General features: G+C 44.2%; 1 protein-coding gene across 3 annotated transcripts in view; it reads right to left on the reverse strand.

Moving 5' to 3' along the window:
• Window positions 1-22,558, reverse strand: part of PTPRZ1 (protein tyrosine phosphatase receptor type Z1) — a 269,276-nt gene that overhangs the window by 12,390 nt on the left and 234,328 nt on the right. For all 3 annotated transcript variants that reach the window (XM_033958764.1, XM_033958765.1, XM_033958763.1), the window contains 5 exons: window positions 21,404-21,538; window positions 18,149-18,283; window positions 12,939-13,102; window positions 11,730-11,865; window positions 6,240-6,386 (listed from right to left, as the gene is read on the reverse strand). In XM_033958764.1, coding sequence (XP_033814655.1) covers window positions 6,240-6,386; window positions 11,730-11,865; window positions 12,939-13,102; window positions 18,149-18,283; window positions 21,404-21,538 — 717 coding nt within the window. The remainder of the gene's footprint in view (window positions 1-6,239; window positions 6,387-11,729; window positions 11,866-12,938; window positions 13,103-18,148; window positions 18,284-21,403; window positions 21,539-22,558) is intronic.

Below are 22,558 nucleotides of genomic sequence, written 5' to 3' on the forward strand. Positions count from 1 at the left end.
GCACTACTAGAGAAAAATGCTTGTCATAGAAGTTAGAGCATATCTTAACTGTTCAAGTTTTAAAATAATATGTTCTTAATTCGATTATTAATAGAGTCTCAAAAGACAAAGTTGAATCCAATATGAATCCTAATACTCGGGATGGTTGAACTACATGTAATAAGAACTCACTTTCTAGTGCAGGGGTCGGCAGCCTTTTTAAAGCAAAAAACCAATTTATCCGGAATGTTTGACCCAAGGTTTACAAAGAGTCGCAAGGTGTAGCTTCTCTTCCCTCCAACCTCTTACAGGTCTCTGCACCTCTCATCCTTCCCTCTCCTGCCTCTCCCTGCCAACCCAAAGCCAAGGTTCTCTCCCCTGTCCAGGCCCCGATTCTTTAATTTCCCTTCCAACCCCACAATTCCCACCCTTGGCCTACTGAGGTACCTGGTGGTCCAGCGGGGGTCTTTGTGGCAGGAGCACAGCCCTCTCACTCTTCCCTCTTCCGGGCTGCTTTCTAAAATGTCTGTAGCGACCTCTCACAGCAGCTCGCGGTACTACAGGAAATGCCGCGAGTAGCTGGAAGAGGTCACGGCAGCTATTTTAGAAGGCAGCTGCGAGTAGGCAGGAGCGAGAGGGCCTTGCTCCTGCCACAAAGACCCCCCGCTGGACCACCAGGTACCTCGGTAGGCGTAAGGGGGTGGGGATCATGGGGTTGAGAGGGCGATTAAAGAGTCAGGGCCTGGAGAGCCACAGGTTGCCGACCTTTGCTCTAGAAGAACAGAAGAAGGAATATCCATTACAGCATTACTAAACCAAAACATTATTGCGCTTACGTGTTCAGTACCACTGCGCAGAAAATAATAACCCCCCTCCCCTCCTTGCAGCCCTTATTGTTCCATTAGGGTGCATTGTGTATACAGTACAACCGCTCATCTCTATGTGAAATACAAAGCCTTTCGGCAATCGCAGGAATAGCTGCGACCAAAGTACTTCTCTTTGAGGACTGTCTCAGTGCTTAGAATCTCTGATCTGCAAATTCAGAGGCACAAAAGGTATTCAAAAAGCCAATGAAAATCGCCTGTTTTCATTCTGTCTGATTCTTCTCTAGTTATCCCCACTTCTTCTGTAATGACTTGTTCATCTACCTGGGGGCTGGAACACATAAGGCTCCATCTGTGAGATTCTAGGTCCCCTTGAGTGACGCACTCTGGCAGTCTGTATGTGAGAACACACTTTGAGGATATGCAATTTACCTTAAAAGAAACCTTTTTTTTTCTTTATTGCAAAGGCTGTGTGTTCTTTTTTATTGAATTTCCAAGTTTTAAAAAATATATTAGAGAATATACTAGAGTGCCAAGAATATGGATCTAATTATGCTTTCTATCCAAGGTCACAGTCACACGAGCACTGCCATGTTGCTGTAGTGATGGTCTGAATGATTCTAACTACAGACAATAAGCTAGAATACAATATCTTTCACCTATGTATAAGATTAATGTTTACTAAAAGGTTTTACAAACTGGAAGAACCGATCATCTAAATGGATGCAATGGTATAAGTGCAAATAGTGGCAGTAAGAGTAAATACTAATGGTATAAGCACTGTTTCTTCTAAGCTGAGCAGGAATTCTCCAACTGCATTGCAGCCAGTGGGGGATTGGTTCTTCAGGATTGTTTTCAATCACTAGGGACAGGCAGCTTCCCTGGAGTCCTGCAGAGCTTGCCTGTCCCTCACTATTGAAAATGTGATAGTGAAACAGCACCACCCACTGGCAGGCCTGTATGTGGAGTTCTCCCAGTCAGCTTAGTGGGAACAGCGGGTATAAGCATAGGCATCAGAATAGTGGGCCACAGGGCCCCCCCCCAAATTGGCGTGTATGGGAGCGATTCTTTCTACTGTCCCATGGGAATGGTAAAAAGTTTTGCTCCCATACCTCCCTCCCTCCCTGATGCTGGCATCCCTTCTAAGAGAGCGAGACAATCCCTCCACAGGCTTGCTCGACAGTGCTGTGGCATTACCTCTGTTGGGCTTCTCTTCATGATGCAACTTCCTGTCTTTGTGAAAAGAGGAATTTTTTTATCATACAGAGGGGCCTGGCAAGGACCGTCGAAGGAAGGCTGCAAGGAGCGTCGAGCAGGCCTGTGTAGGCATCTGCTCACCCTCCTAGAAGAGTTGTACCAGTAGCAGGGAGAGGAGGGAGGGAGGTATGGTGCTGTGTTTGACATGCAGGAAGCAGGCTGGAGCCATCGGACCAACGAGGGGGTGGAGAGGGTGAAGCTGGAGCTATCAGACCTGAGGGGAAAGGGGAGGGAATACAAGGCACAGCAGAGAGATGCTGGGGATGGAGGAAAGGGTACAATAGGAGGGCTGGAGCTGGAGGGAAGGGCACAGAAGGGGTGCTGGAAGAAAGGGCACAGGATGGGGGCTGGAGCTGGAGAGAAGGGTACAGGAAGAGAGGCTGGAGCAGTAGGGAAGGGCACAGGAGGGGCGATGGAAGAGGATGGAGCTGGAGGGAAGGGCAAAGGAGGGGGGCTGGAGCTGGAGGGAAGGGCACAGGAGGGGGGCTAGAGCTGGAGAATGTGAGAGAATAGGAGCATAGAAGGGAGATGCTGGATTTGGGGGGCATAGAGACATAGAGGAGTGATGCAGGACATAGAGTAATGATGATAAATGCAGGGAAATAGACACAGGGAAGATGCTAGACAGGGAAATATAGGGGACATAGAAAAGGGAAAGATAGGTATACAAATATGGAAGATGGATGGTGAGCAAAGAGAAAGAAGAAATGTCAAATGAGCAGGAGACCCTGGCGAGTGAGATAAGAGAAGACATGACCAACATGACTTGAAAAATAAAAAGATCAACAACAAAAGGTAGAAAAATAATTTTGATTAGAATATATGAGAATTGAAAAGTTTATCCTGCCAGTGCTGGTGTTAGACATGGCTAGGGCCCAGAGTAAAAATTTGAGATGGAGACTCCAAAGATCATTATTGGCCCATGCAATCTTCCGCTTCCAGCAGGCTTAGGGCTCTCTTTAAGCAGGGGGGCAATTACCCTAATTGCACTTCTTGGCCTAACACCACCCCTGGCATGTGCAATCTTTATATTTTGCACAGTATAGGAGGAAATGGATCTTTCTATTTCTTTGGTGTTGTACTACGTGAAAGGTGTGGTTTCTTGGGATTTGGTTTTAATTTATGTTTATCATTTTTGGTGTACTATTATGAATTTGGCTTTTGTGTTCTGTGGAGCCTGGGTGGGGGTCTGGGGTGTAGCGTGGGTGGGGGTCTATCTCAGAGCTTTTGGGCATCTCTGAAGCAGGTATACACATATCTGCCCTGATGAGATGTATATTTTGCACGTTGCACAGTGGGGGGGAGGGGGAAATCTATAAATGGTGCCTAAAAAAATCAGTGTTGAAAAAATAGCACTTAGGGCTAATCTATAAACTGCGATTACAGTTAGGTGCAGTTTATAGAATAGCGCCTAGCTCCATTTACATTAATGAAAATTTGATGTAAATCCCCGCCCGTAATGAGTCACGGGTCCCCCTAATTCTAAACCAATGTGCATAAATTGTAAGAACGCCTCTGATCCACCCATGACTCTCCCATGGCCACACCCCCTTTTCAGATCCATGCACTGGAATTTATAGAATACACCTACGAACATAAGAATAGCCTTTCTGGGTGTGACCAATAGTTAATCTAGCCCAGTAGCCCATCCTTACGATGACCAATCTAGGTCACCAGTACCTGGCAAAACCCCCCAAAATAGTAAAAATTTCATGCTACTGACCCCAGTAAAAGTGCACGTAAATTCTAATTATTGCCAATTATTGCTAATTGCTTTTTATTGAAAAAATATCTGCGCTAATTATTATTATTTATGGACTTTATTGAATTGGCTCGTTATTCTACTAAGCTGACTGCAGAGACAAATTTGCAAGCGCAACTCAAAGTACCACATGTAGAATCTAGGGGCCGAATGTGTAAATCTTAAACTCTGCTTGCAAAGGACTACCGTATTTTCACATAGATAACGCGCACCTGTGTAAAACGCGCACACGGGTATAGCACGCGGAAAACACAAATTTATGTACAGAAATTTTTATATACCGCGCACACCCGTATACCGCGCATGCTGCCCGACTCTCCTTTCGCCCGCCCCGACTCTCCTCTGGAGACCCCGACTCTCTTTTCGCCCGCCCCGACTCTCCTTTCCCCCTTGAAGTCTTATCCCTACCCTGAAAGCCTGATGCCCCCCCGACGTCCAATTCACCCCCCCGCAGGACCGCTCGCACCCCCACCCCGAAGGACTGCTCGCACGCACCCGCACTCCCACCCTGAAGGAGTGCTCGCACTCCCACCCCGAAGGACCACTCCCACCCCCACCCGAAGGACCGCTCGCACCCCCACAGCCTCCCCCCCTCCCCCATGGAGAAGCTGTCTACCTTGTTTCCGGATGCCAGCGAGCCCAGCTGTTTCCTCTGCCGGCGGTCCCACCCCTTCTCAAAGCCCTGTGCTGCGCTGCTTCCTCTTCCGGCGGTCCCGCCCTTTCTCTGACATCAGAGAAAGGGCGGGACCGCCTGAAGAGGAAGCAGCGCAGGGCTTTGAGAAGGGGCAGGACCGCCGGCAGAGGAAACAGCTGGGCTGGCATCCGGAAACAAGGTAGACAGCTTCTCTATGGGGGAGGGGGGGAGGCTGTGGGGGTGCGAGCGGTCCTTCGGGTGGGGGTGCGAGCGGTCCTTCGGGGTGGGAGTGCGAGCGCTCCTTCCGGGTGATGAATCGGGCGTCGGGGGGGGGAACTATGTAAAAAAAATTTTGTACAACGTGCTCACACGTATAACGCGCAAGGTTATGCACGGTTTGTAAAAAACACATATAACGCGCGCGTTATATGCGTGAAAATACGGTACTGCCAACACATAGCTTTCTGGGCTAAATTCTATATATGCGTTATTCTATAAGCCCTCTTTTACTAAGGTGCGCTAACCGATTTACTCACGCTAATCGAATTAGCGCGTGCTAAACACTAACGTGTCCGTAGACTAACATGCACGTGTTAGCGTTTAGCATGAGCTAAATCGATTAGCGCACACTAATTGGTTAGCACAGCTTAGTAAAAGAGGGCCTTAAAGTTAGGTGTGGTTTATGGAATAGTGCTTATGCCTGGGAACAACGCCTAAATTTAGGCATGGCCATTTGCACCAAAGAAAAACATGATGCAAATGCCTGTAGAGTCTGATTCTCGAAATGTGTGTCTTGATTGCAGGTGGCGGTAGGAATCCTACCGCCGTCTGGCAGCCAATCGGGACACGTGTTTGATTTTTTTTTTTAATTGTGCCATGAAGGACACCTAGATTTTAGGCGTCTGTAGCGCATCTACAGAAAACACGTAGGTATGCGTAAGCATGCCAAAGGTGGGGCATGGGCATGGTTTTGCCCAGAAGTGGCCTTGGGCGTGCTTAAGGGTTCCTACGTATCTCCATAGGCATGAGACAGGCGCCTTAAATGTAAGCCTTCAAAATGCTGGCCTAGATTTAAGGCATCTGTAGACGCAATTCTCTTTAGGACGCCGATGCGTGATTAACATGCGATTGGCGTCCTAAAGAGAATTAAGCCCATATTCTATAATTACGTGCGTAACTTAAAGTAACATCAGGAAGTATTTCTTCATGACATCAGGAAGTATTTCTTCACAGAAAGAGTGGTTGACCGTTGGAATGAGCTTCCAGCGCAGGTGATCGAGGCCAGCAGCGTGCTGGACTTTAAGAATAAATGGGATACCTATGTGGAATTCCTACGAGGGTCGAACTGGAATATCGGTCGCCAGGTATAGACTTAAGAGGATAGGTCAGTAGGGTGGGAAGACTTGATGGGCTATAGCCCTTTTCTGCCATCATCTTCTATGTTTCTATGTTTCTATATCTTCAATTCACCCATTTCCGTGCCACCTTTTTTGACTTGCATGTAAATTTGGGTGCAGATCCCATGCATAAATTTGCATGCATATCTTTTAATTGATTTTAATTAGCACCAATAATTACATGTTAAAAAGCCAATTACTGGAGCTAATTGGCTTGTTATTCAATTAAATTGCAACTTTTAGCACTTTTATAGAATTTGGAAGTCTATGTAGGTCCAGTTCTTCACTTTGGAGATGGCTTTTTCCACTTGCAGAACTTGGTTGTCCACTTGGAAAGCCTTTCTACAATGACCTCCTTTGTTTACAAGCAGACGCTGGCAGCTTACCTTGAACTGCTTTTCCAGTCTTGTCCTTCCCGAAGGTCCAGGAGTCAGAAGTGCATTAACATAGGTGTGTATGTGACTGTCAGGCACCTCTGTTTCTTTGCTGAGTATCGCCTCAACCAGTGCGTCATGAATAAAGATGTACTGTTCCTGGAAAAGTGGCAATAGGACGCAATCATGAGACTTTGAATTTCCAGTTTGCTTTTTCGGTTTCAGCTCAAGGTCATTTACAATTTCAAGTGCAATAAATGCCTGTTCGCAGACAGCATACAATCGAAGCGCGTGACAGAGGAAATGTTATGTTATGTTACCTATTCAGTTCAAGGTCGGATTACATTACAAGAGGTTGGGTCAGTTACCCAGGAAGTTACAATGGACAGTTTGACACGGATATTCAGTAGAGTTGCTAGTATAGGAAGATCAGTATGGGAGATAAAAAGGCCAATCCTAGTTACATTAATGGTCACTTTTGCTCTTGAGACTGATCATAACCTAATATTACGTTTATATTTTTTTGATGTATGATGAGCAGTTCCTGGTAACAAGTATTTAAATTTTTAATAATTTTTTCTTTTTAAAAAAAAATATTTTATTAATTTTCCAAAAAACTTTACAGTGCAATATACATATTAGCAACCAGAGAATAAAGCACAGAATGCACATTCAACTTATAAATATACACATACAGTATCTTTATCCCACCCACCCTTCTATTAAATAATCAGTAAATCAATAATACATATTTTTACTTTCAAAATCCTTATCTTATATAATAATAAAGTATTCCCTCCCTCCACCCACCCACCCTGGATGTGAATAGAAGTACACCAAATTAAAAAAAAAAACAACAATCCAGTTATACTGCATTCATAAAAGATGTCAATGGTTCCCAAACCAATTTAAATATATCACCATGTCCTAATAACTTTATTAATAATAATAATAATTTTTCTAATGTATTAACCTGATTGATGATCAAATTTTATGGTATGGTTTTTGTAACTATTTAAAATGTTTGTTTGTCTAACCTTTATGACTGTGATTATGTAATATGAATAAAGAATTGGCTAAACAGTCCTCGTCCCTTGAAGGAGATGTGAAGGCTCAAAACTTGAATAATGGACATCAGTATGAGCCTTTATAAATGGACGAGGGACTATAGGCTCGGGCAGTGCCTCATAGATGTCTAGCACCGGACTTAGTGAGGGTTGCCCCATACATCATATAGTCCATATAAATGTTAACACTCAATCAGTGTAAATGAAAGATAATCAATGCCTTATTCACTTTACCATCAAGGGGGAGGACTGAATACAAAAATAATAAAAAAATGTGAAGAAAATAGGTGAGAAAATAAAAAATAAAAATAAAAAAATCTTAAGCTAATGTCAATAAACTCCCTCAAACCCCAAAATGTATGTGAAAAGGCTAAAGTGCAAGTGCTTAGAAAAAGTTCATATTGTGATACTATAAAATTCCCTATTATAAAAGTTGAATATTACAAATCTTAGATGTTAAAAAAGCCATTAGTCCAAATTTATAACAAACTGCAAACATAATTTAGTCCATAGAGAAAAATTCACGTGAAGGTAAAAAATGTGTGGAAAAAAAATCAATCGATAAAAATACAGTTCATAAATATAAAGTTCATAGAACTATTTGTATTGTGAAAAGCTTATCAAAAAATTGTTTGATACAAAAGAATACTTAGCTGCGTCTTGTTAAACCACATGTGATTATGTAAACCATAGAGATAACATACGGTATATAAATTTTTAAATAAATAAAATAATGCAAATAGAAGGTAAGAATTTCTGATGTTTAAAGCAAGGCCCTCTTTTACAAAGGCGCGCTAAGACTTTTAGTGTGGATTTAGCGCATGCTAAATAAACGTGTGTGCTAACTGCTAACGCGTCCGTAGAATAACATGCACGCATTAGCGTTTAGCGCGCGTTTTAGATTCAAACAGTTTTATTGATGCAAACATCATCAGATACAACAAATACAACAACAAAGCACAACAATAATGCATCAAATATAATAGCGTGCAATATTTAGCGTGCGCTAAGAAGCTTAGCGCACCTTTGTAAAAGAGGGGGCAACAGTTCTTGTCCTATGAGCATCCTTTCTGTTGAAATATCCCTGTAATTGTTAAGACATTATTTTGATCCTAAGCAACTTTAAGAAGTTTTGAACGACAGGGAAGGGTACTAGGATAGGATCTCATAATTGAAAAGCTATTCTGCTGTTTACTTGGCTGAAGGAATACTTGCAAGGGGTCTCTCACTTGGTTAAATATATTTATGTTCCTTTTTAGTTTCTTATTCTTAACCCTGTTTATTCAGGACTAGTCTTTAAGCCCATTACATTAACGGGTGCTAGAATAGATGTGTCTTTCTCTCTCTCTCTCTCCTTGGCTGCTTTCTGTCTGTCTTTCTTTCTTTCTGTCTCTTTTTCCTCCGCTGTCCACCACCACCCCTTGCCAGCTCCCCCTGTCCAGCAGTAGCCCTTCTCCGTTCCTTTTATGTCCCCCCGTGTTCAGCAGCACCTCTTCTGTGCTCCTCCTGTCCCTTTTCCCTGCTCCCCAGTCCATCAGCACCTCTTCCGTGCTCCCCCTGTCCCTCTTCCCTGCTCCCCAGTCCATCAGCACCTCTTTTGTGCTCCCCCTGTCCCTCTTCCCTTCCCCCGGTCCATCAGCACCTCTTCCGTGCTCCCCCTGTCCCTCTTCCCTGCTCCCCGGTCCATCATAGAAACATAGAAACATAGAAACATAGAAACATCAGCGCCCCTTACCTTATCCCCCTGTCCAGCATGTTCGTTTGCAGCCTCTTTCCCGTTCCCCGTCCATCAGCACCTCTTCCGTGCTCCCCCTGTCCCTCTTCCCTGCTCCCTGGCCCATCAGCACCTCTTTCGTGCTCCCCCTGTCCCTCTTCCCTGCTCCCCGGCCCATCCTCGCCCCTTACCTGCTCCCCCTGTCCAGCATGTTCGTTTGCAGCCTGGTGAGGATAGCGGCCAGCTGTAGCGAACCTCGCAGGCCGCTATGCACCTCAGTAGCAAGTTCCTTCTGACTTGATCGCATACGTCAGAGGAAACGTGCTACTGAGGTGCTGAGCGGCCTGTGAAGTTTGTTACAGGCGGCCGCTATTCTCACCAGGCTCCTTTGAAGAGCGGCGTCGGCAGCGGTATTGGGCGGCGATGATGCGGCTCTGGCGCTGCTGGGAGAGAGCTTGCCTGCAGCTTCCTCCAGCAGCAGTGGTTGGTGAGTGAGGGCGGGAGGAGGGGAGTGGCCAGAGTGTTCCCTGCCGCCGGGTTCTAAAATGGAACACGGCCACGGATCACACACCACGGCGGCAGGGAACACAAAATCCTTAGGGTTTTATATAGGATGAACAATTTGTAATTTTTTGTGGTTGGTCTATATGTGTTTTTGTCTAATTTATTATGATTAAAAATGTGATAAATTAAAAAAGGACAATTCTATAACTAGGTGATTGTATGTTATGTGCTCCTGCCTCCTTCAAAACAGGAGGTTAAGGTGCTGGGAGCTGGCAGGCCTTGAGCATGTGCAGATTCTCAAGGCCTCCACAGCAGCTGACCACAATGCTGTCGGTATTAGGGTTAACAGATTTTCCAAATGGAAAATTTGGACCCCTAGACCAGCCCCAAGCCCACCGAGTTCCACCCATCCGCGCCCCGTTATGCCCCAGTCCTGCCCTAGCCCCGCCCCCACTGCCTGCTCTCATCAGGCAAGAGGGTATCCGCACATGTGCGGATGCAACGTGATGATGTCATGCACGTGATGTCATTGCGTGGCATGCACGGATGCCGTCCTGCCCGATGGCAATTGGTTGGACCTTTTCAAAACCCGGACAAAGTGGCGGATTTTCAAAAGCCGTCTGGACCCCCGGACATGTCCCCAAAAGGAGGACATGTCCATGGAAATCCGGACATCTGGTAATCCTAGTCGGTATCAGCGAAGAGAGTCACAGTACCACCCCAGACTTGTGATCCAGGGGATGCTGCGGAGTGAAGGACTTTGCTCCTCTTTCCAATAGTTCCAGCCACAGGAGGAAAGGGCAAAAATGCTGGATACCATGGGGGAGGGTTGAAGGGAAAAATGGAAGACACCATGGGGGAGAGGAGGGGAGATGGAAGAAATGAAGGACTCCATAGGGGAGGGTTGAAGGGAAAAATGGAAGACACCATGGGGGAGGGGAGGGGAGGGGAGATGGAAGAAATGAAGGTCCCCATAGGTGAGGGTTGAAGGGAGAAATGGAAGACACCATGGGGGAGGGGAGAAGGGAGAAATGCAGGACCCCATATGTGAGGGTTGAAGGGAGAAATGGAAGACACCATGGGGAGGAGAGATGGGAGAAATGCAGGACCCCATAGGGGAGGGTTGAAGGGAGAAATGGAAGACACCATGGGGGAGGGGAGATGGGAGAAATGCAGGACCCCATAGGTGAGGGTTGAAGGGAGAAATGGAAGACACCATGGGGGAGGGGAGATGGGAGAAATGCAGGACCCCATAGGGGAGGGTTGAAGGGAGAAATGGAAGACACCATGGGGGAGGGGAGATGAGAGATGAGAGAAATGCAGGATGCCACGGGGGAGGGAGGAAGGGAGAAATGGAAGACACCATGGGGGAGGGGAGATGGGAGAAATGCAGAATGCCACGGGGGAGGGAGGAAGGGAGAAATGGAAGACACCATGGGGGAGGAGAGATGGGAGAAATGCAGGACCCCATAGGGGAGGGTTGAAGGGAGAAATGGAAGACACCATGGGGGAGGGGAGATGGGAGAAATGCAGGACCCCATAGGTGAGGGTTGAAGGGAGAAATGGAAGACACCATGGGGGAGGGGAGATGGGAGAAATGCAGGACCCCATAGGTGAGGGTTGAAGGGAGAAATGGAAGACACCATGGGGGAGGAGAGATGGGAGAAATGCAGGACCCCATAGGGGAGGGTTGAAGGGAGAAATGGAAGACACCATGGGGGAGGGGAGATGGGAGAAATGCAGGACCCCATAGGTGAGGGTTGAAGGGAGAAATGGAAGACACCATGGGGGAGGGGAGATGGGAGAAATGAAGGATCCCATAGGGGAGGGTTGAAGGGAGAAATGGAAGACACCATGGGGGAGGGGAGATGGGAGAAATGCAGGATGCCACGGGGGAGAGAGGAAGGGAGAAATGTAGGATACCATGGGGGAGGGGAGATGGGAGAAATGAAAGACACCATGGGAGAGGGGAGAAGGAGCGGAACACTTGAATATATTTTATAGTCGTTTTAACAGTTTTCCCCCATTTTTGGGAGGGAAAGCTGTTATCTCAGTTTATATTTGGAAAGGTTTATATTATAGTATATATGATAACGTGTACAAAAATATGAACACTTAGGTTATATAACTGAGAGAAAACCAGCTTTATACAAATAAACACATTTAAATATTATTAATAGCTTATATAATTCTCTGTTTTAATGTTTCTATTCTTACCTCTGTTTGTACCAAGTAGTTTCTTTGTGTACGAATGTGTTTTAAGAAGCCAAATATGTTGACAGTCCCTTCATGTCGAATCTGTTGCAACATGCTGTCTAGAACAATGTAAGTACCTGTTCTTCCAACACCAGCGCTGCAGAGGAGAAAAGACATAAAAACATGAGCTATACTGAATCCACACTTCTGAACTGGGCTCTTCACAGCTGGGAGAGTGATATGGGTTTAGGATAGAGAATTTCAGGAGGTTCAAATAAGGTTCCATGAAAAGAACCTCCACAATCAACCACTGTTTCCCATGCTTCTCAATGTGATGGCAGTGACCTTTCACTTAATACAGTATGGTGTACCCCATGACATGGATGAATGGTCAAAGCCACCATACGGTATGTGGCAACAGCCATAGGCATCACTCGTGCTACGCTGGATCAACGGAGACTGGAGTAGGCCTGGGGGGAAGAGGTATGTCATTGCTAAACCTGTCATAGAGCAAATTTTGCTCATTCCTAGCCACTAATATGGCTGGTACCACATGATCGAAACAGTCAAGGTTCTGAAGTGGATAAACTTAGTAGATAAGGACAGGTTGTTCACCCTCTCCAAGGTAGGGAGAACGAGAGGACACTCTCTAAAATTGAAAGGGGATAGATTCCGTACGAACATAAGGAAGTTCTTCTTCACCCAGAGAGTGGTAGAAAACTGGAATGCTCTTCTGGAATCTGTCATAGGGGAAAACACCCTCCAATGATTCAAGACAAAGTTAGACAACTTCCTGGTGAACAAGAGCGTACGCTGGTAGGGCTAGTCTCAGTTAGGGCACTGGTTTTTGACCTGGGGGCCACTGCGGGAGCGGACTGCTGGACATGATGGACCACTGGTCTGACCCAGCAGTGGCAATTCTTGTTCTTATATATGTGCTTTCACTTTTGTTTTCTACATTTTGAGTGTCGCTGCTTTGCTTTGCTAAGAACTCTTTCACATCGGTGCATTTGAAGGTTCCAAACAAGTGTCCCCTGAGGAAGGGGTCTTCAATACGCTGAAACTAGGATCCTTGGTGGGACCACATTTTGAATAAAGATTTTATCACTGGTTGGAAAGACATCTCCCTTGCCTTTTGTAAGACCTTATATGTGCTTTGGCATACTCATGTTTTACACCTTAAAACAGATGCATGCTCTTGCAGTGCTATGAAGTTACTAAACAGTTCACCTGCAATGAACCACCACGGGACCCATGGAACTGCGTTTAGCAGAAGATGCTTTCCGTACAAATGTGAGCACCGGGAGCGTATATTCTGGAACACCCATGTCAGGCCACTGGGTGTAGTGGTACTGGGTAACTACACGCTCACTAAGTCTTCCTTTCTGGGAGCCCTTCAATAAGAGAAACAAGACATTACAGACTAATTAATTAATTAAACAGCAAACAAAGCGCTCATAAGTCAACTAAACAAACATGAGTGGAGCCTATTTATCATATGCAATGTCACAACTCAACAACAGTTCAATATAAGATTAAAAAAAAAAAAAAATCCAAATACACTTTTCTTAATTCTGAATTGTCTGACAATGTACAAAGAACAACAGAAAATGTATTTGCATTTTATTTTCTTTAGGTTATGTGATGACTGCATTCTATACCTGATTCCGATGTAAATATACGTAATGGCCTTAGGCCTAGATTCACTAAAACTAACCGATCTGGGCAATCTGTGGCCGAGTCTTGCCAGGCGACCGATTCACTACAGAGTCCTCATGCAAATGAAGTGATCGGACGCACGCCCCCTTAGCGACCCCACGGATCACTGCAGAGCAATCCAGACGCATGCACAGGTCATCCTCTTTGCCTGTAGATGTGATCCGCGCATGCGCCTGCTCTCCGCACAAGTTTGAGGTCAAAACGAAAGGGGGTGGGGGGGGTGGGGTGGCTGCACTGGCTGGCCCCACGAGAATCATTTCAATGGAACTGAACATGTTTTGCAGAACACGCCATAGTGCAGCCCCGCTTTAAACCAGCGGGTTAAAACCATGGGCTTGCAGAGAGGCAGGGCGGCAGATAGCAGGGCACTTATTGCACTAGGGAGATGTTTTATTTTGACGGTTTTATTTTTGATACTGGGATTTCAGGGCTGCAAGGCTGGGATTTCAGCACGGCAAAGAGCAGGACAGTCGGCAAGGACGTGAGCGAATGGTCCTCAGCAGTCGCTTCTTTTTGGATAGGCAAGCCCAATCGGTGTTCCATTTTCTGTTTAGTGAATCGCTGCCTTCCTACTTATGCATGCCATTTCCTCTCATTTACATGTGCGGATCGTATCGGGTGCAGATCGTATTGAGCAGGTTAGTGAATCGGGTCAGGGTCGGAGAAGGCTCGCAAATTGGTTGGGACACGATCGGTGAGCTTAGTGAATCTAGGCCTTAATTAACTGTTACCTCTCTGAAAGTCCGATCTAAATTTCCAAAAAGAAAATACAGCTTTTGAAAAATAATCAGGGATTCTAAACCTTGAATTAGAGATGGAGGTTTCTGGCCAACACTTTGGAAAAACTGACCACTGCACCAATGATTTTATGGTGAGAATAGTACAAGGGAGCTTCAAAACAATCCAAGAACGTAAAAACCTTTGAAATCAAAGTGATAAGGTAGTTTGACACCTACCAGACTGGACTTAACAGAGATCTGGACTTTCTTTCCCATTATAAAGACATTTAAAACTGCTCTTCCACCATTTCTGTCTCCTGCCCGCCCACCTACCCACCCATCCCTCCCTCTTCCTAATCCTAAAATACTTTCATATTTTCCTCATATATACTGATATTTGTCTACATTTGCTTTTTTCTGATCTGAAGAAGGGTTACCTTCAAAAGCTCATCATAAAATGCATTGGGTTTCTTTATATTAACAAAGAAAATGTAGAAACAAACACAAATAAGAAGCATAAGTGACTTCAAACATAATCAATGAAAATAAATCCAAAAGTAGGTCTTAATATATTTGTAAAGAGTCACAAAGAATTCTGTTATAAAAATGAATTGGGTATTGTGTAGGGATTACCACCCAGTGCAACAGATGGTGATAGAGACTGGTGTCCCGTGCAATAGATGGGCGTGTGACACGTGGTGTGCAAGCATTGATGGGATGTGGAGATACAAAAAGCACCTAAAGTCTCTATGGCTTGATTTTAATTCATGCTTGTTTCCCAAGAAAATGGCATAGAGGTGCTTGACAATTTTTCATAGTGAAAAGTTGACATTTCCATTGTCAAGAGCAGGAGCGAGAGAGAATCACTCCTGCCCCAATGTTCCCGGTAAACCACCATGGAAGCACGGTAAGCCCAGGGCTCCTACCGCTGGGCCCAGGAGGGTGGTGGGTCATGCTTCTTTGGGGTGGGGAAGTTGCCGGGTCAGCGGCTGATGGCAGGAGAACTGCCGGTGTGGTGCGGGCGAAAGAGGGACACCACCAGGAGGGAGAGTAGGAATTACATTACATTACATTAGTGACTTCTATTCCGCCTGTATCTTGCAGTTCTAGGCGGATTATAACAGAAGAAAACTGGACATTTCCAGGAAAAATTACACACTAGGGGCTGGTTACATAGTTGAGTCTTAGAGGAGAGGTTACAAGATGGGTAGCGAGCAGAGGAGAAATTACAATATGAGTAGAAATCAGGAGACAACTGGCCGTTTATAAAATTATTACAATTTAGGGGCTGGTTTCGTAGTTGAAACATTGTGGAGAAAATGCAAGAAGAGTGTCAAATTGAGGGGGAGTTATTTTGAGGGCGGGGGAAGGACATGGGGAGAGTTAGGATAGCTGGATGTGTTTTTTGAATAGCCGGGTTTTGATTGCCTTTCAAAATGATTTGTAGTCACTTGTTGCTGTCAGCAAGTTAGTGATGAAGGGGTCTAGTTTCGCTGCCTGCATCACTAGTAGGTTATTATACATCTTCATGTGTTGAGTACCTTTGAGTGGGGGGAGGGGGGGTAGGAAAATGGGGTCAGAGTTCTTTGCCTTGTTGTAAGGTTCCGGTTTAGGCGATTGCCCAGGGGATGCCCAGGGGATGTAGGGGAAGGATGACAGAATATAATCTCTTGGTTTATATTCGATTTACCATTTTTCCCCTATAAAGGGGGGTAAAATGGTATCTCGGCTTATACTCGGATGGGTTTATATTCGAGTATATACAGTACGCAATTATAAAACACACAATAGAGACATTCATCAAATTATAGCACCTACGAATCAGTTCACTGAGGCAATAATTCAAAGAGCCACGGTCATCTGACAAAACAGATGAGGCCTCAACGGTTTCTTAAAAGTGCAGAGGTCTTGCTGTTGTTCCAACAAGGGCAACCTGTTCCATTTCAAAGGACCAGCATATGAACAGGAAGTATTTGCATGTGCATCTGTGAATGCATGTACGTGCCTCTGCATGTGCTTGTGCGTTTCTGAATGTTAGTGTCTATCTGTATGTATGTGTATCAGCTGTGCGCATCTGTCTCCTTGTGTGCATGTATACCTACATGTCTGTGTGTCTGCGTTATTTTTGTGTATGTCTACGATTATGAGATGAAAGGAGAGGGGAAGAAAAATTTGAACAAAGCAATTCCCCCTCTTTTGCTAAGGTGCGCTAATCGAATTAGCACGCGCTAAACGCTAACTCGTCCATAAACTAACATGCACGCGTTAGCGTTTAGCGCGCACTAATTTGATTAGCGCACCTCAATAAAAGAAGGCCTCAGTGTATCAATGTTTCTCTAAGGCAACTGCTGAATCTGCCTCTCCCACCGAAACATATAGGGTCATTTTGGGGAGTGGGGTGGGGGGGTCTTAGTTTCTCATGTCAGACCTATTTTTGAAATGTGCCTTTTCCGCAGTTTTAGGCCCTCTTTTACTAAGGTGCGCTACGCGTTTTAGCTAAATCAACACGTGCATTACCCGCTAACACGTCCATAGGACAATATGCACGCATTAGCGTTTAGCGCGTGCTTAGCGCACGCTAATATTTATCGCGCGCTAAAAAGCATAGCACACCTTAGTACAACAGGGGGTTAGTTCTATTCCTTACAGTTTCTGAACAGTTATTTTGTCCCCAGATAGATAGACAGATAGACAGACATTTTCAATCTCTTATGCATAATTTTCTTTCCAAAAACAGCACAAAAAATATATAACCCTATGGACAATGTTGAAGCCAATAAAGTGAAAACCAAAAAAACTCTGTGGAGTGACGATGTTCCTAAATGGACTTTATTTGAAAGTGTCAAAGTTCCAAAGGTACACTGAAATCATCCACATAAAATAATTCCATCCACATAAAAGTAAATCATCCACATAAGAGCCTTAAAGGACCTAGTCCGCTAGGGATACAGGACCCAACACGGTCCGCGTTTTGACAAAAAGTCTTCTTCAGGGGTCCCTGGAGGTCCTATAAAGGTGAATACGTGGGAAACAATTGTGGAGTAAGCCAGAAGTGAGACACTCCCCCAGGGACCCCTGAAGAAGACTTTTTGTCAAAACGCGGACCGTGTTGGGTCCTGTATCCCTAGCGGACTAGGTCCTTTAGGGCTTTTATGTGGATGTTTTACTTTTATGTGGATGGAATTATTTTATGTGGATGAAATTATTTGATGTGGATGATTTCAGTGTACCTTTGGAACTTTGACACTTTCAAATAAAGTCCATTTAGGAACATCATCACTCCACAGAGTTTTTTGGGTTTTCTCTGGATTTTCTTCTCTGTGGATATTTTGGGGTCAATTCCTTTTGTTTTTTGCTTGAAGCCAATAAAGTCCAATCACAAATGCAACCTATAATTGGTTAACACTCTTAATCCCTTAGGGAGAATGGTTTGAACTAGGAAAATGCAATAATTAATGAAGTTCTTTAAATAATGGACATCAGTATGAGCCCTTGGTATACAAGCGAGGGAATATGGGCTCGGGTAGTACCTCATAGGTGACCAGCACCAGACATAAGTCTAAATGAGAACTGCCCCATACATTCTTTAGTCCTTTTTGATATTATCAATCTAATCACAATCCCATTTAAATCATAGTCAAACATGTCCAACATTTACTAGGTGACCAGGTTTTACACGTTGAATGTACAGTGCTGCTTATGCCTTTCAGCGCTATAGAAATGATAAACAGTAGTACTAGACCAGGGGTGTCAAAGTCCCTCCTTGAGGGCCGCAATCCAGTCGGGTTTTCAGGATTTTCCCACTGAAAATGCATGAGATCTATTTGCATGCACTGCTTTCACTGTATGCTAATAGATCTCATGCATATTCAGTGGGGAAATCCTGAAAACCCGACTGGATTGCGGCCCTCGAGGAGGGACTTTGACACCCCTATACTAGACCAAGTTGATCAGAACAACAGACAATTTCCTTCCAAAGTGCTTCTCTGTAATGCTACCAACCTTTTTGATTTTAGTGTTTCTGATGGTCAAGGTTCGTACAGTATAATAGGCGAGTACATATGTGTTCTTATGAGTGACCAAAAATGCTCCGTACTCTTCGCTGCTGTCTGTGGGCCAGTACTGATCACACTTTCTCTGCAATAAAGGACAAAGCAGCATGTCACACAACCTTACAACTCCATGCAGTCAAGCGTTAGTTCAGCCAGCAGGCTCATTTTGCCATAGGCACAGAGCCAGAAGTTACAAGCTTTTGGGAAAGCGCTTTTGCGCTGTGACGTTCTCAAGGGCTGGAAGGACAACGTGTCACGTTGCCAGTGGAGAAAACCTCAGCGCGACCACCTTGGCAAATTGACAGCATGCTACAGGACTTCTGGAAGTCTACAACTGTCGGCGCTGTCAGCACAACTACCACAGGGAATTTGACGGTCAGCATCCTGAGATCAGGAACGGGCACAAGAAGAATGTAAATTCTGCTATTTTCAGGCTCTTCTAAATTGTTCTTTTTTCACGTGCTTTCATAATATTTTGATTAAGCCCAAGGCTATCTATACACAGGGATATGCAATGGAGGGGACTGAAATGCAGAGCTCTGGGAGAGCAGGATAGAACACTTCCAATTTTAAAGCAAAACCATTCTAGGAAATTCCAGAAAGACCTGGAATTTCATAAAATATTTCCATAATTTCTCAGTGGTTCCAATTATGCTGATTATCTTTTAATTATGTTTTGCAGTTGATAGGGATGTGCCTTTGTTAGCACACATTCAGTTCATTATATAGAAACATGATGGCATATAAAGACCAAATGGCCCATCCAGTCTGCCCATCCGCAGTAACCATTATCTCTTCCTCTCTCTAAGAGATCCCCACGTGCCTATCCCACGCTTTCTTGAATTCACACACAGTCTCTGTCTCCACCACCTCTTCCGGGAGACTGTTCCACACACCTACCACCCTTTCTGTAAAAAAGTATTTCCTGAGCCTATCAACTCTTTAACTTCATCCTATGACCTCTCATTCCAGAGCTTTCTTTCAAATGAAAGAGACTCAACTCATGCGCATTTTTGCCATGTAAGTACTTAAACGTCTCTATCATATCTCCCTTCTCCTTCCTTTCCTTCAGAGTATTCATATTGATCTTTAAGTCTGTCCTTATATGCCTTATGATGAAGACTACGCATCATTTTAGTAGCCTTCCTCTGGACCGACTCCATCCTTTTTATATCTTTTTGAAGGTGCGGTCTCCAGAATTGCACACAATATTCTAAATGAGGTCTCGCCAGGGTCTTATACAGGGGGCATTAATACCTCCTTTTTCCTATTGGCCATACCTCTTCCTGTGCACCCTTGCATCCTTCTAGCTTTCACCGTCACCTTTTCAACCTATTTGGCCACCTTAAGATCATCACACACAATCGCACCCAAGTCCCGCTCTTCTATCACCCCCTAAACTGTACCATTCCTTCGGGTTATTGCAGCCCAAATGCATGACCTTCCATTTCTTAACATTAAATTTTAGTTGCCAAATTTCAGACCATTCTTCAAGCTTCACTAGGTCTTTGTGTTATTCACACCATCCGGGATGTTTACTCTATTGCAGATTTTGGTATCATCCACAAAGAGGCAAATCATACCCCACAACCTTTCAGCAATATCGCTTATAAAAATGTTAAAAAGGACAGGCCCAAGAACAGAATTTTGAGGCACACCACTGGTAAAATCCCTTTCCTCAGAGTGATCTCTGCTTGATCAACTTAGGGGGAATTCTACAGGATGAGGCCTAGAGTTTTTGATGTTTTCTCAGCCACTGTTTAGATTAGAAGTTCAATGTGAAATTTTATAACTTTGTTGTTACTATCTACATTTATGTGCTGAGTGGAATGAGTTTATTTTAAACAGGTTAATTCTTTTTTAGTATGACCACCCAATAGATGACAGCAGATAAAGACCTGAATGGTCCATCCAGTCTGCCCAACCTGATTCAATTTAAATTTTTAAATTTTTTTTTCTTAGCTATTTCTAGGCAAGAATCCCAAGCTCTACCCGGTACTGTGCTTGGGTTCCAACTGCCGAAATCTCCGTTTAAACCTACTCCAGCCCATCTACACCCTCCCAGCCAATGAAGCCCTCCCCAGCCCATCCCCCACCAAACGGCCATATACAGACACAGACCGTGCAAATCTGCCCAGGTACCAGCTTACTGTTAATGACATCTCAGTGATGTAGACTTTTGTCTGGGGAGCACAAGCTCCACCCAAAGCCGCAAATAATCGCTGAACTCAAGGAAGAGCTGCAGATGATCTGGGACAGTTTGCCACAGGGACCAATCATGTTTAGAACTTGCCAAATCAACTGAAGGCCTCTGTTGAAGCTGGGGACGGATACTTTAAGCATTCATAATCACTATGAAATTCTAATACATTTTTATTTTACCGTATTTTAGCTCAAACATTTTTAACATGCAAAAATTGCTAAGAACATAAGAATAGCCTTACAGGGTCAGACCAATGGTCCATCAAGCCCAGAAGCCCGTTCTCACGGTGGCCAATCCAAGTCACTAGTACCTGGCCAAAACCCAAGGTGTAGCAATATTCCATGCTACCGATCCAGGGCAAGTGGTGACTTCCCCCATGTCTTTCTCAATAACAGACTATGGACTTTTCCTCCAGGAACTTGTCTAAACCTTCCTTAAAACCAGCTACGCTATCTGCTCTTACCACATCCTCTGGCAACACGTTCCAAAGCTTAACTATTCTCTGAGTGATAAAAAAATTTCCTCCTATTGGTTTTAAAAGTATGTAATGTTAAAATGTCAGTAACATCAACATAGCTTATGATGGTTAACCCCCCCCCCCTTTACAAAATCATAGCGTGGTTTTAAGCGCCCACTGTGGCGGTAACAGCGCCGATGCTCATAGGAATTCTAAAAACTGCACTACAGTTTTGTAAAAGGGAGGTACATGTTGTTTAATAGTAATATATTAAGAGGCTCATAATTGAAACTTAAACATACCTAAAATCCCACCCAAGTCGTCACAGAGAGAACCTATATTCTCTAATGGCATCTGGGCACCCAAATTCCATTATAGAATCCTAACATAATCTGCTATCGGTACACCTTTTATTTATGTCTTAGACCTGGTGTAACTGTGGTCGTGCAAATTTTGCGCAGATGCACCTCATTTACAGTACTGCTAAGTTATGCGTGTTTGTGTGACTGTCTCAGCAAACATGTCAGACACAGAGATATTCTTACCCTTCCTTTTTCAACAAGGTTCGTTATCATTACAACAACTTCCACATTGTGTTCCCATATCATTCTCCAAAAATCTTCTGCGGTTGACTTCAATGGACCTTGAGCAGCAATGTAAGCCTTAGGTCGGTTGTAGCCCTAAATGAAACCGTAAGAATCATATATAGGAAATGCAGATATATTAGTTTTTAAAAGGACACATTGAGGCTGATATTCAAAGGTTTAGGCTCCTAACTTTGAGATTGGACTTAGAGAAAAAAAATTATCACCGTTCCCACCCTGTCCCCGTGAGCTCGTCCCTGTCCCGTCCCCGCGAGCTCAATCCCCATCCCTGCCCCGTCTCCGCGAACTCAGTCCCTGTCTCTGCCCTGCAAACTGTCAGATCCTACCCACACAAGCCTCAAATAGTTATTATTTTATACTGAACTTATTTTATTAAAGTATAAAAAGAGACTATTCTGTACAATTGTCATTTTATAAACACAAATAATACAGAGCAAGGATCAACAAAACCCCTGTCTCCCCTCTCTTTCACAAATATTCCCTCCACTATTGTGAAAACTGAACAAACCAAATTACTACAGAATGCTACATAGAAAAATTAAGCTAACAGAATACTTCAGTCACACATGACAGGAATAGTGTTAGGGGAGAACAACTAGAGGAACTGTCCCCTGGTCAGAGAGAGAGACCTAAGCCAGCTGGAAGCTAAAGAAGCACAGCCTGGGCTTTGCGGTTCCCAGTTATGTCTAATACCAGTTCTACGTGGTTTACAAAAGATTATAATCTAAAAACAATTTAAGGATGACAAAAAAAAAATAAAAAAATTATTTGAGCAAGTATTTTGAAAAGAGATAAGTTTTCAGTTGAGCTCTGAAATATTTATAAGAACAAGCTCCAAGCAATAACAATCGAAATTCTCTGTCATGTGAAGCTGCTTGGAATGCTAAAGTATGGTCCAGAAATTCCTTACTTTTATAGTCCTGTACTGACGGAAAGGTGAATAGGGCATGAGACTTTCTACTATTTTTATACAATGCTAGAGAGAATTATGAACCATATAAAACGGAGCAGTACCATACATAACCTTATAGCAAAAGGGCCAAAAGGTACCCCCATGTGACCAGATGATCACTAGAGGGATGAAAATATGCCACC

This window comes from Geotrypetes seraphini, chromosome 9 (assembly GCF_902459505.1).
Source record: "Geotrypetes seraphini chromosome 9, aGeoSer1.1, whole genome shotgun sequence".
In the NCBI taxonomy this organism is placed as follows: Eukaryota; Metazoa; Chordata; class Amphibia; order Gymnophiona; family Dermophiidae; genus Geotrypetes; species Geotrypetes seraphini.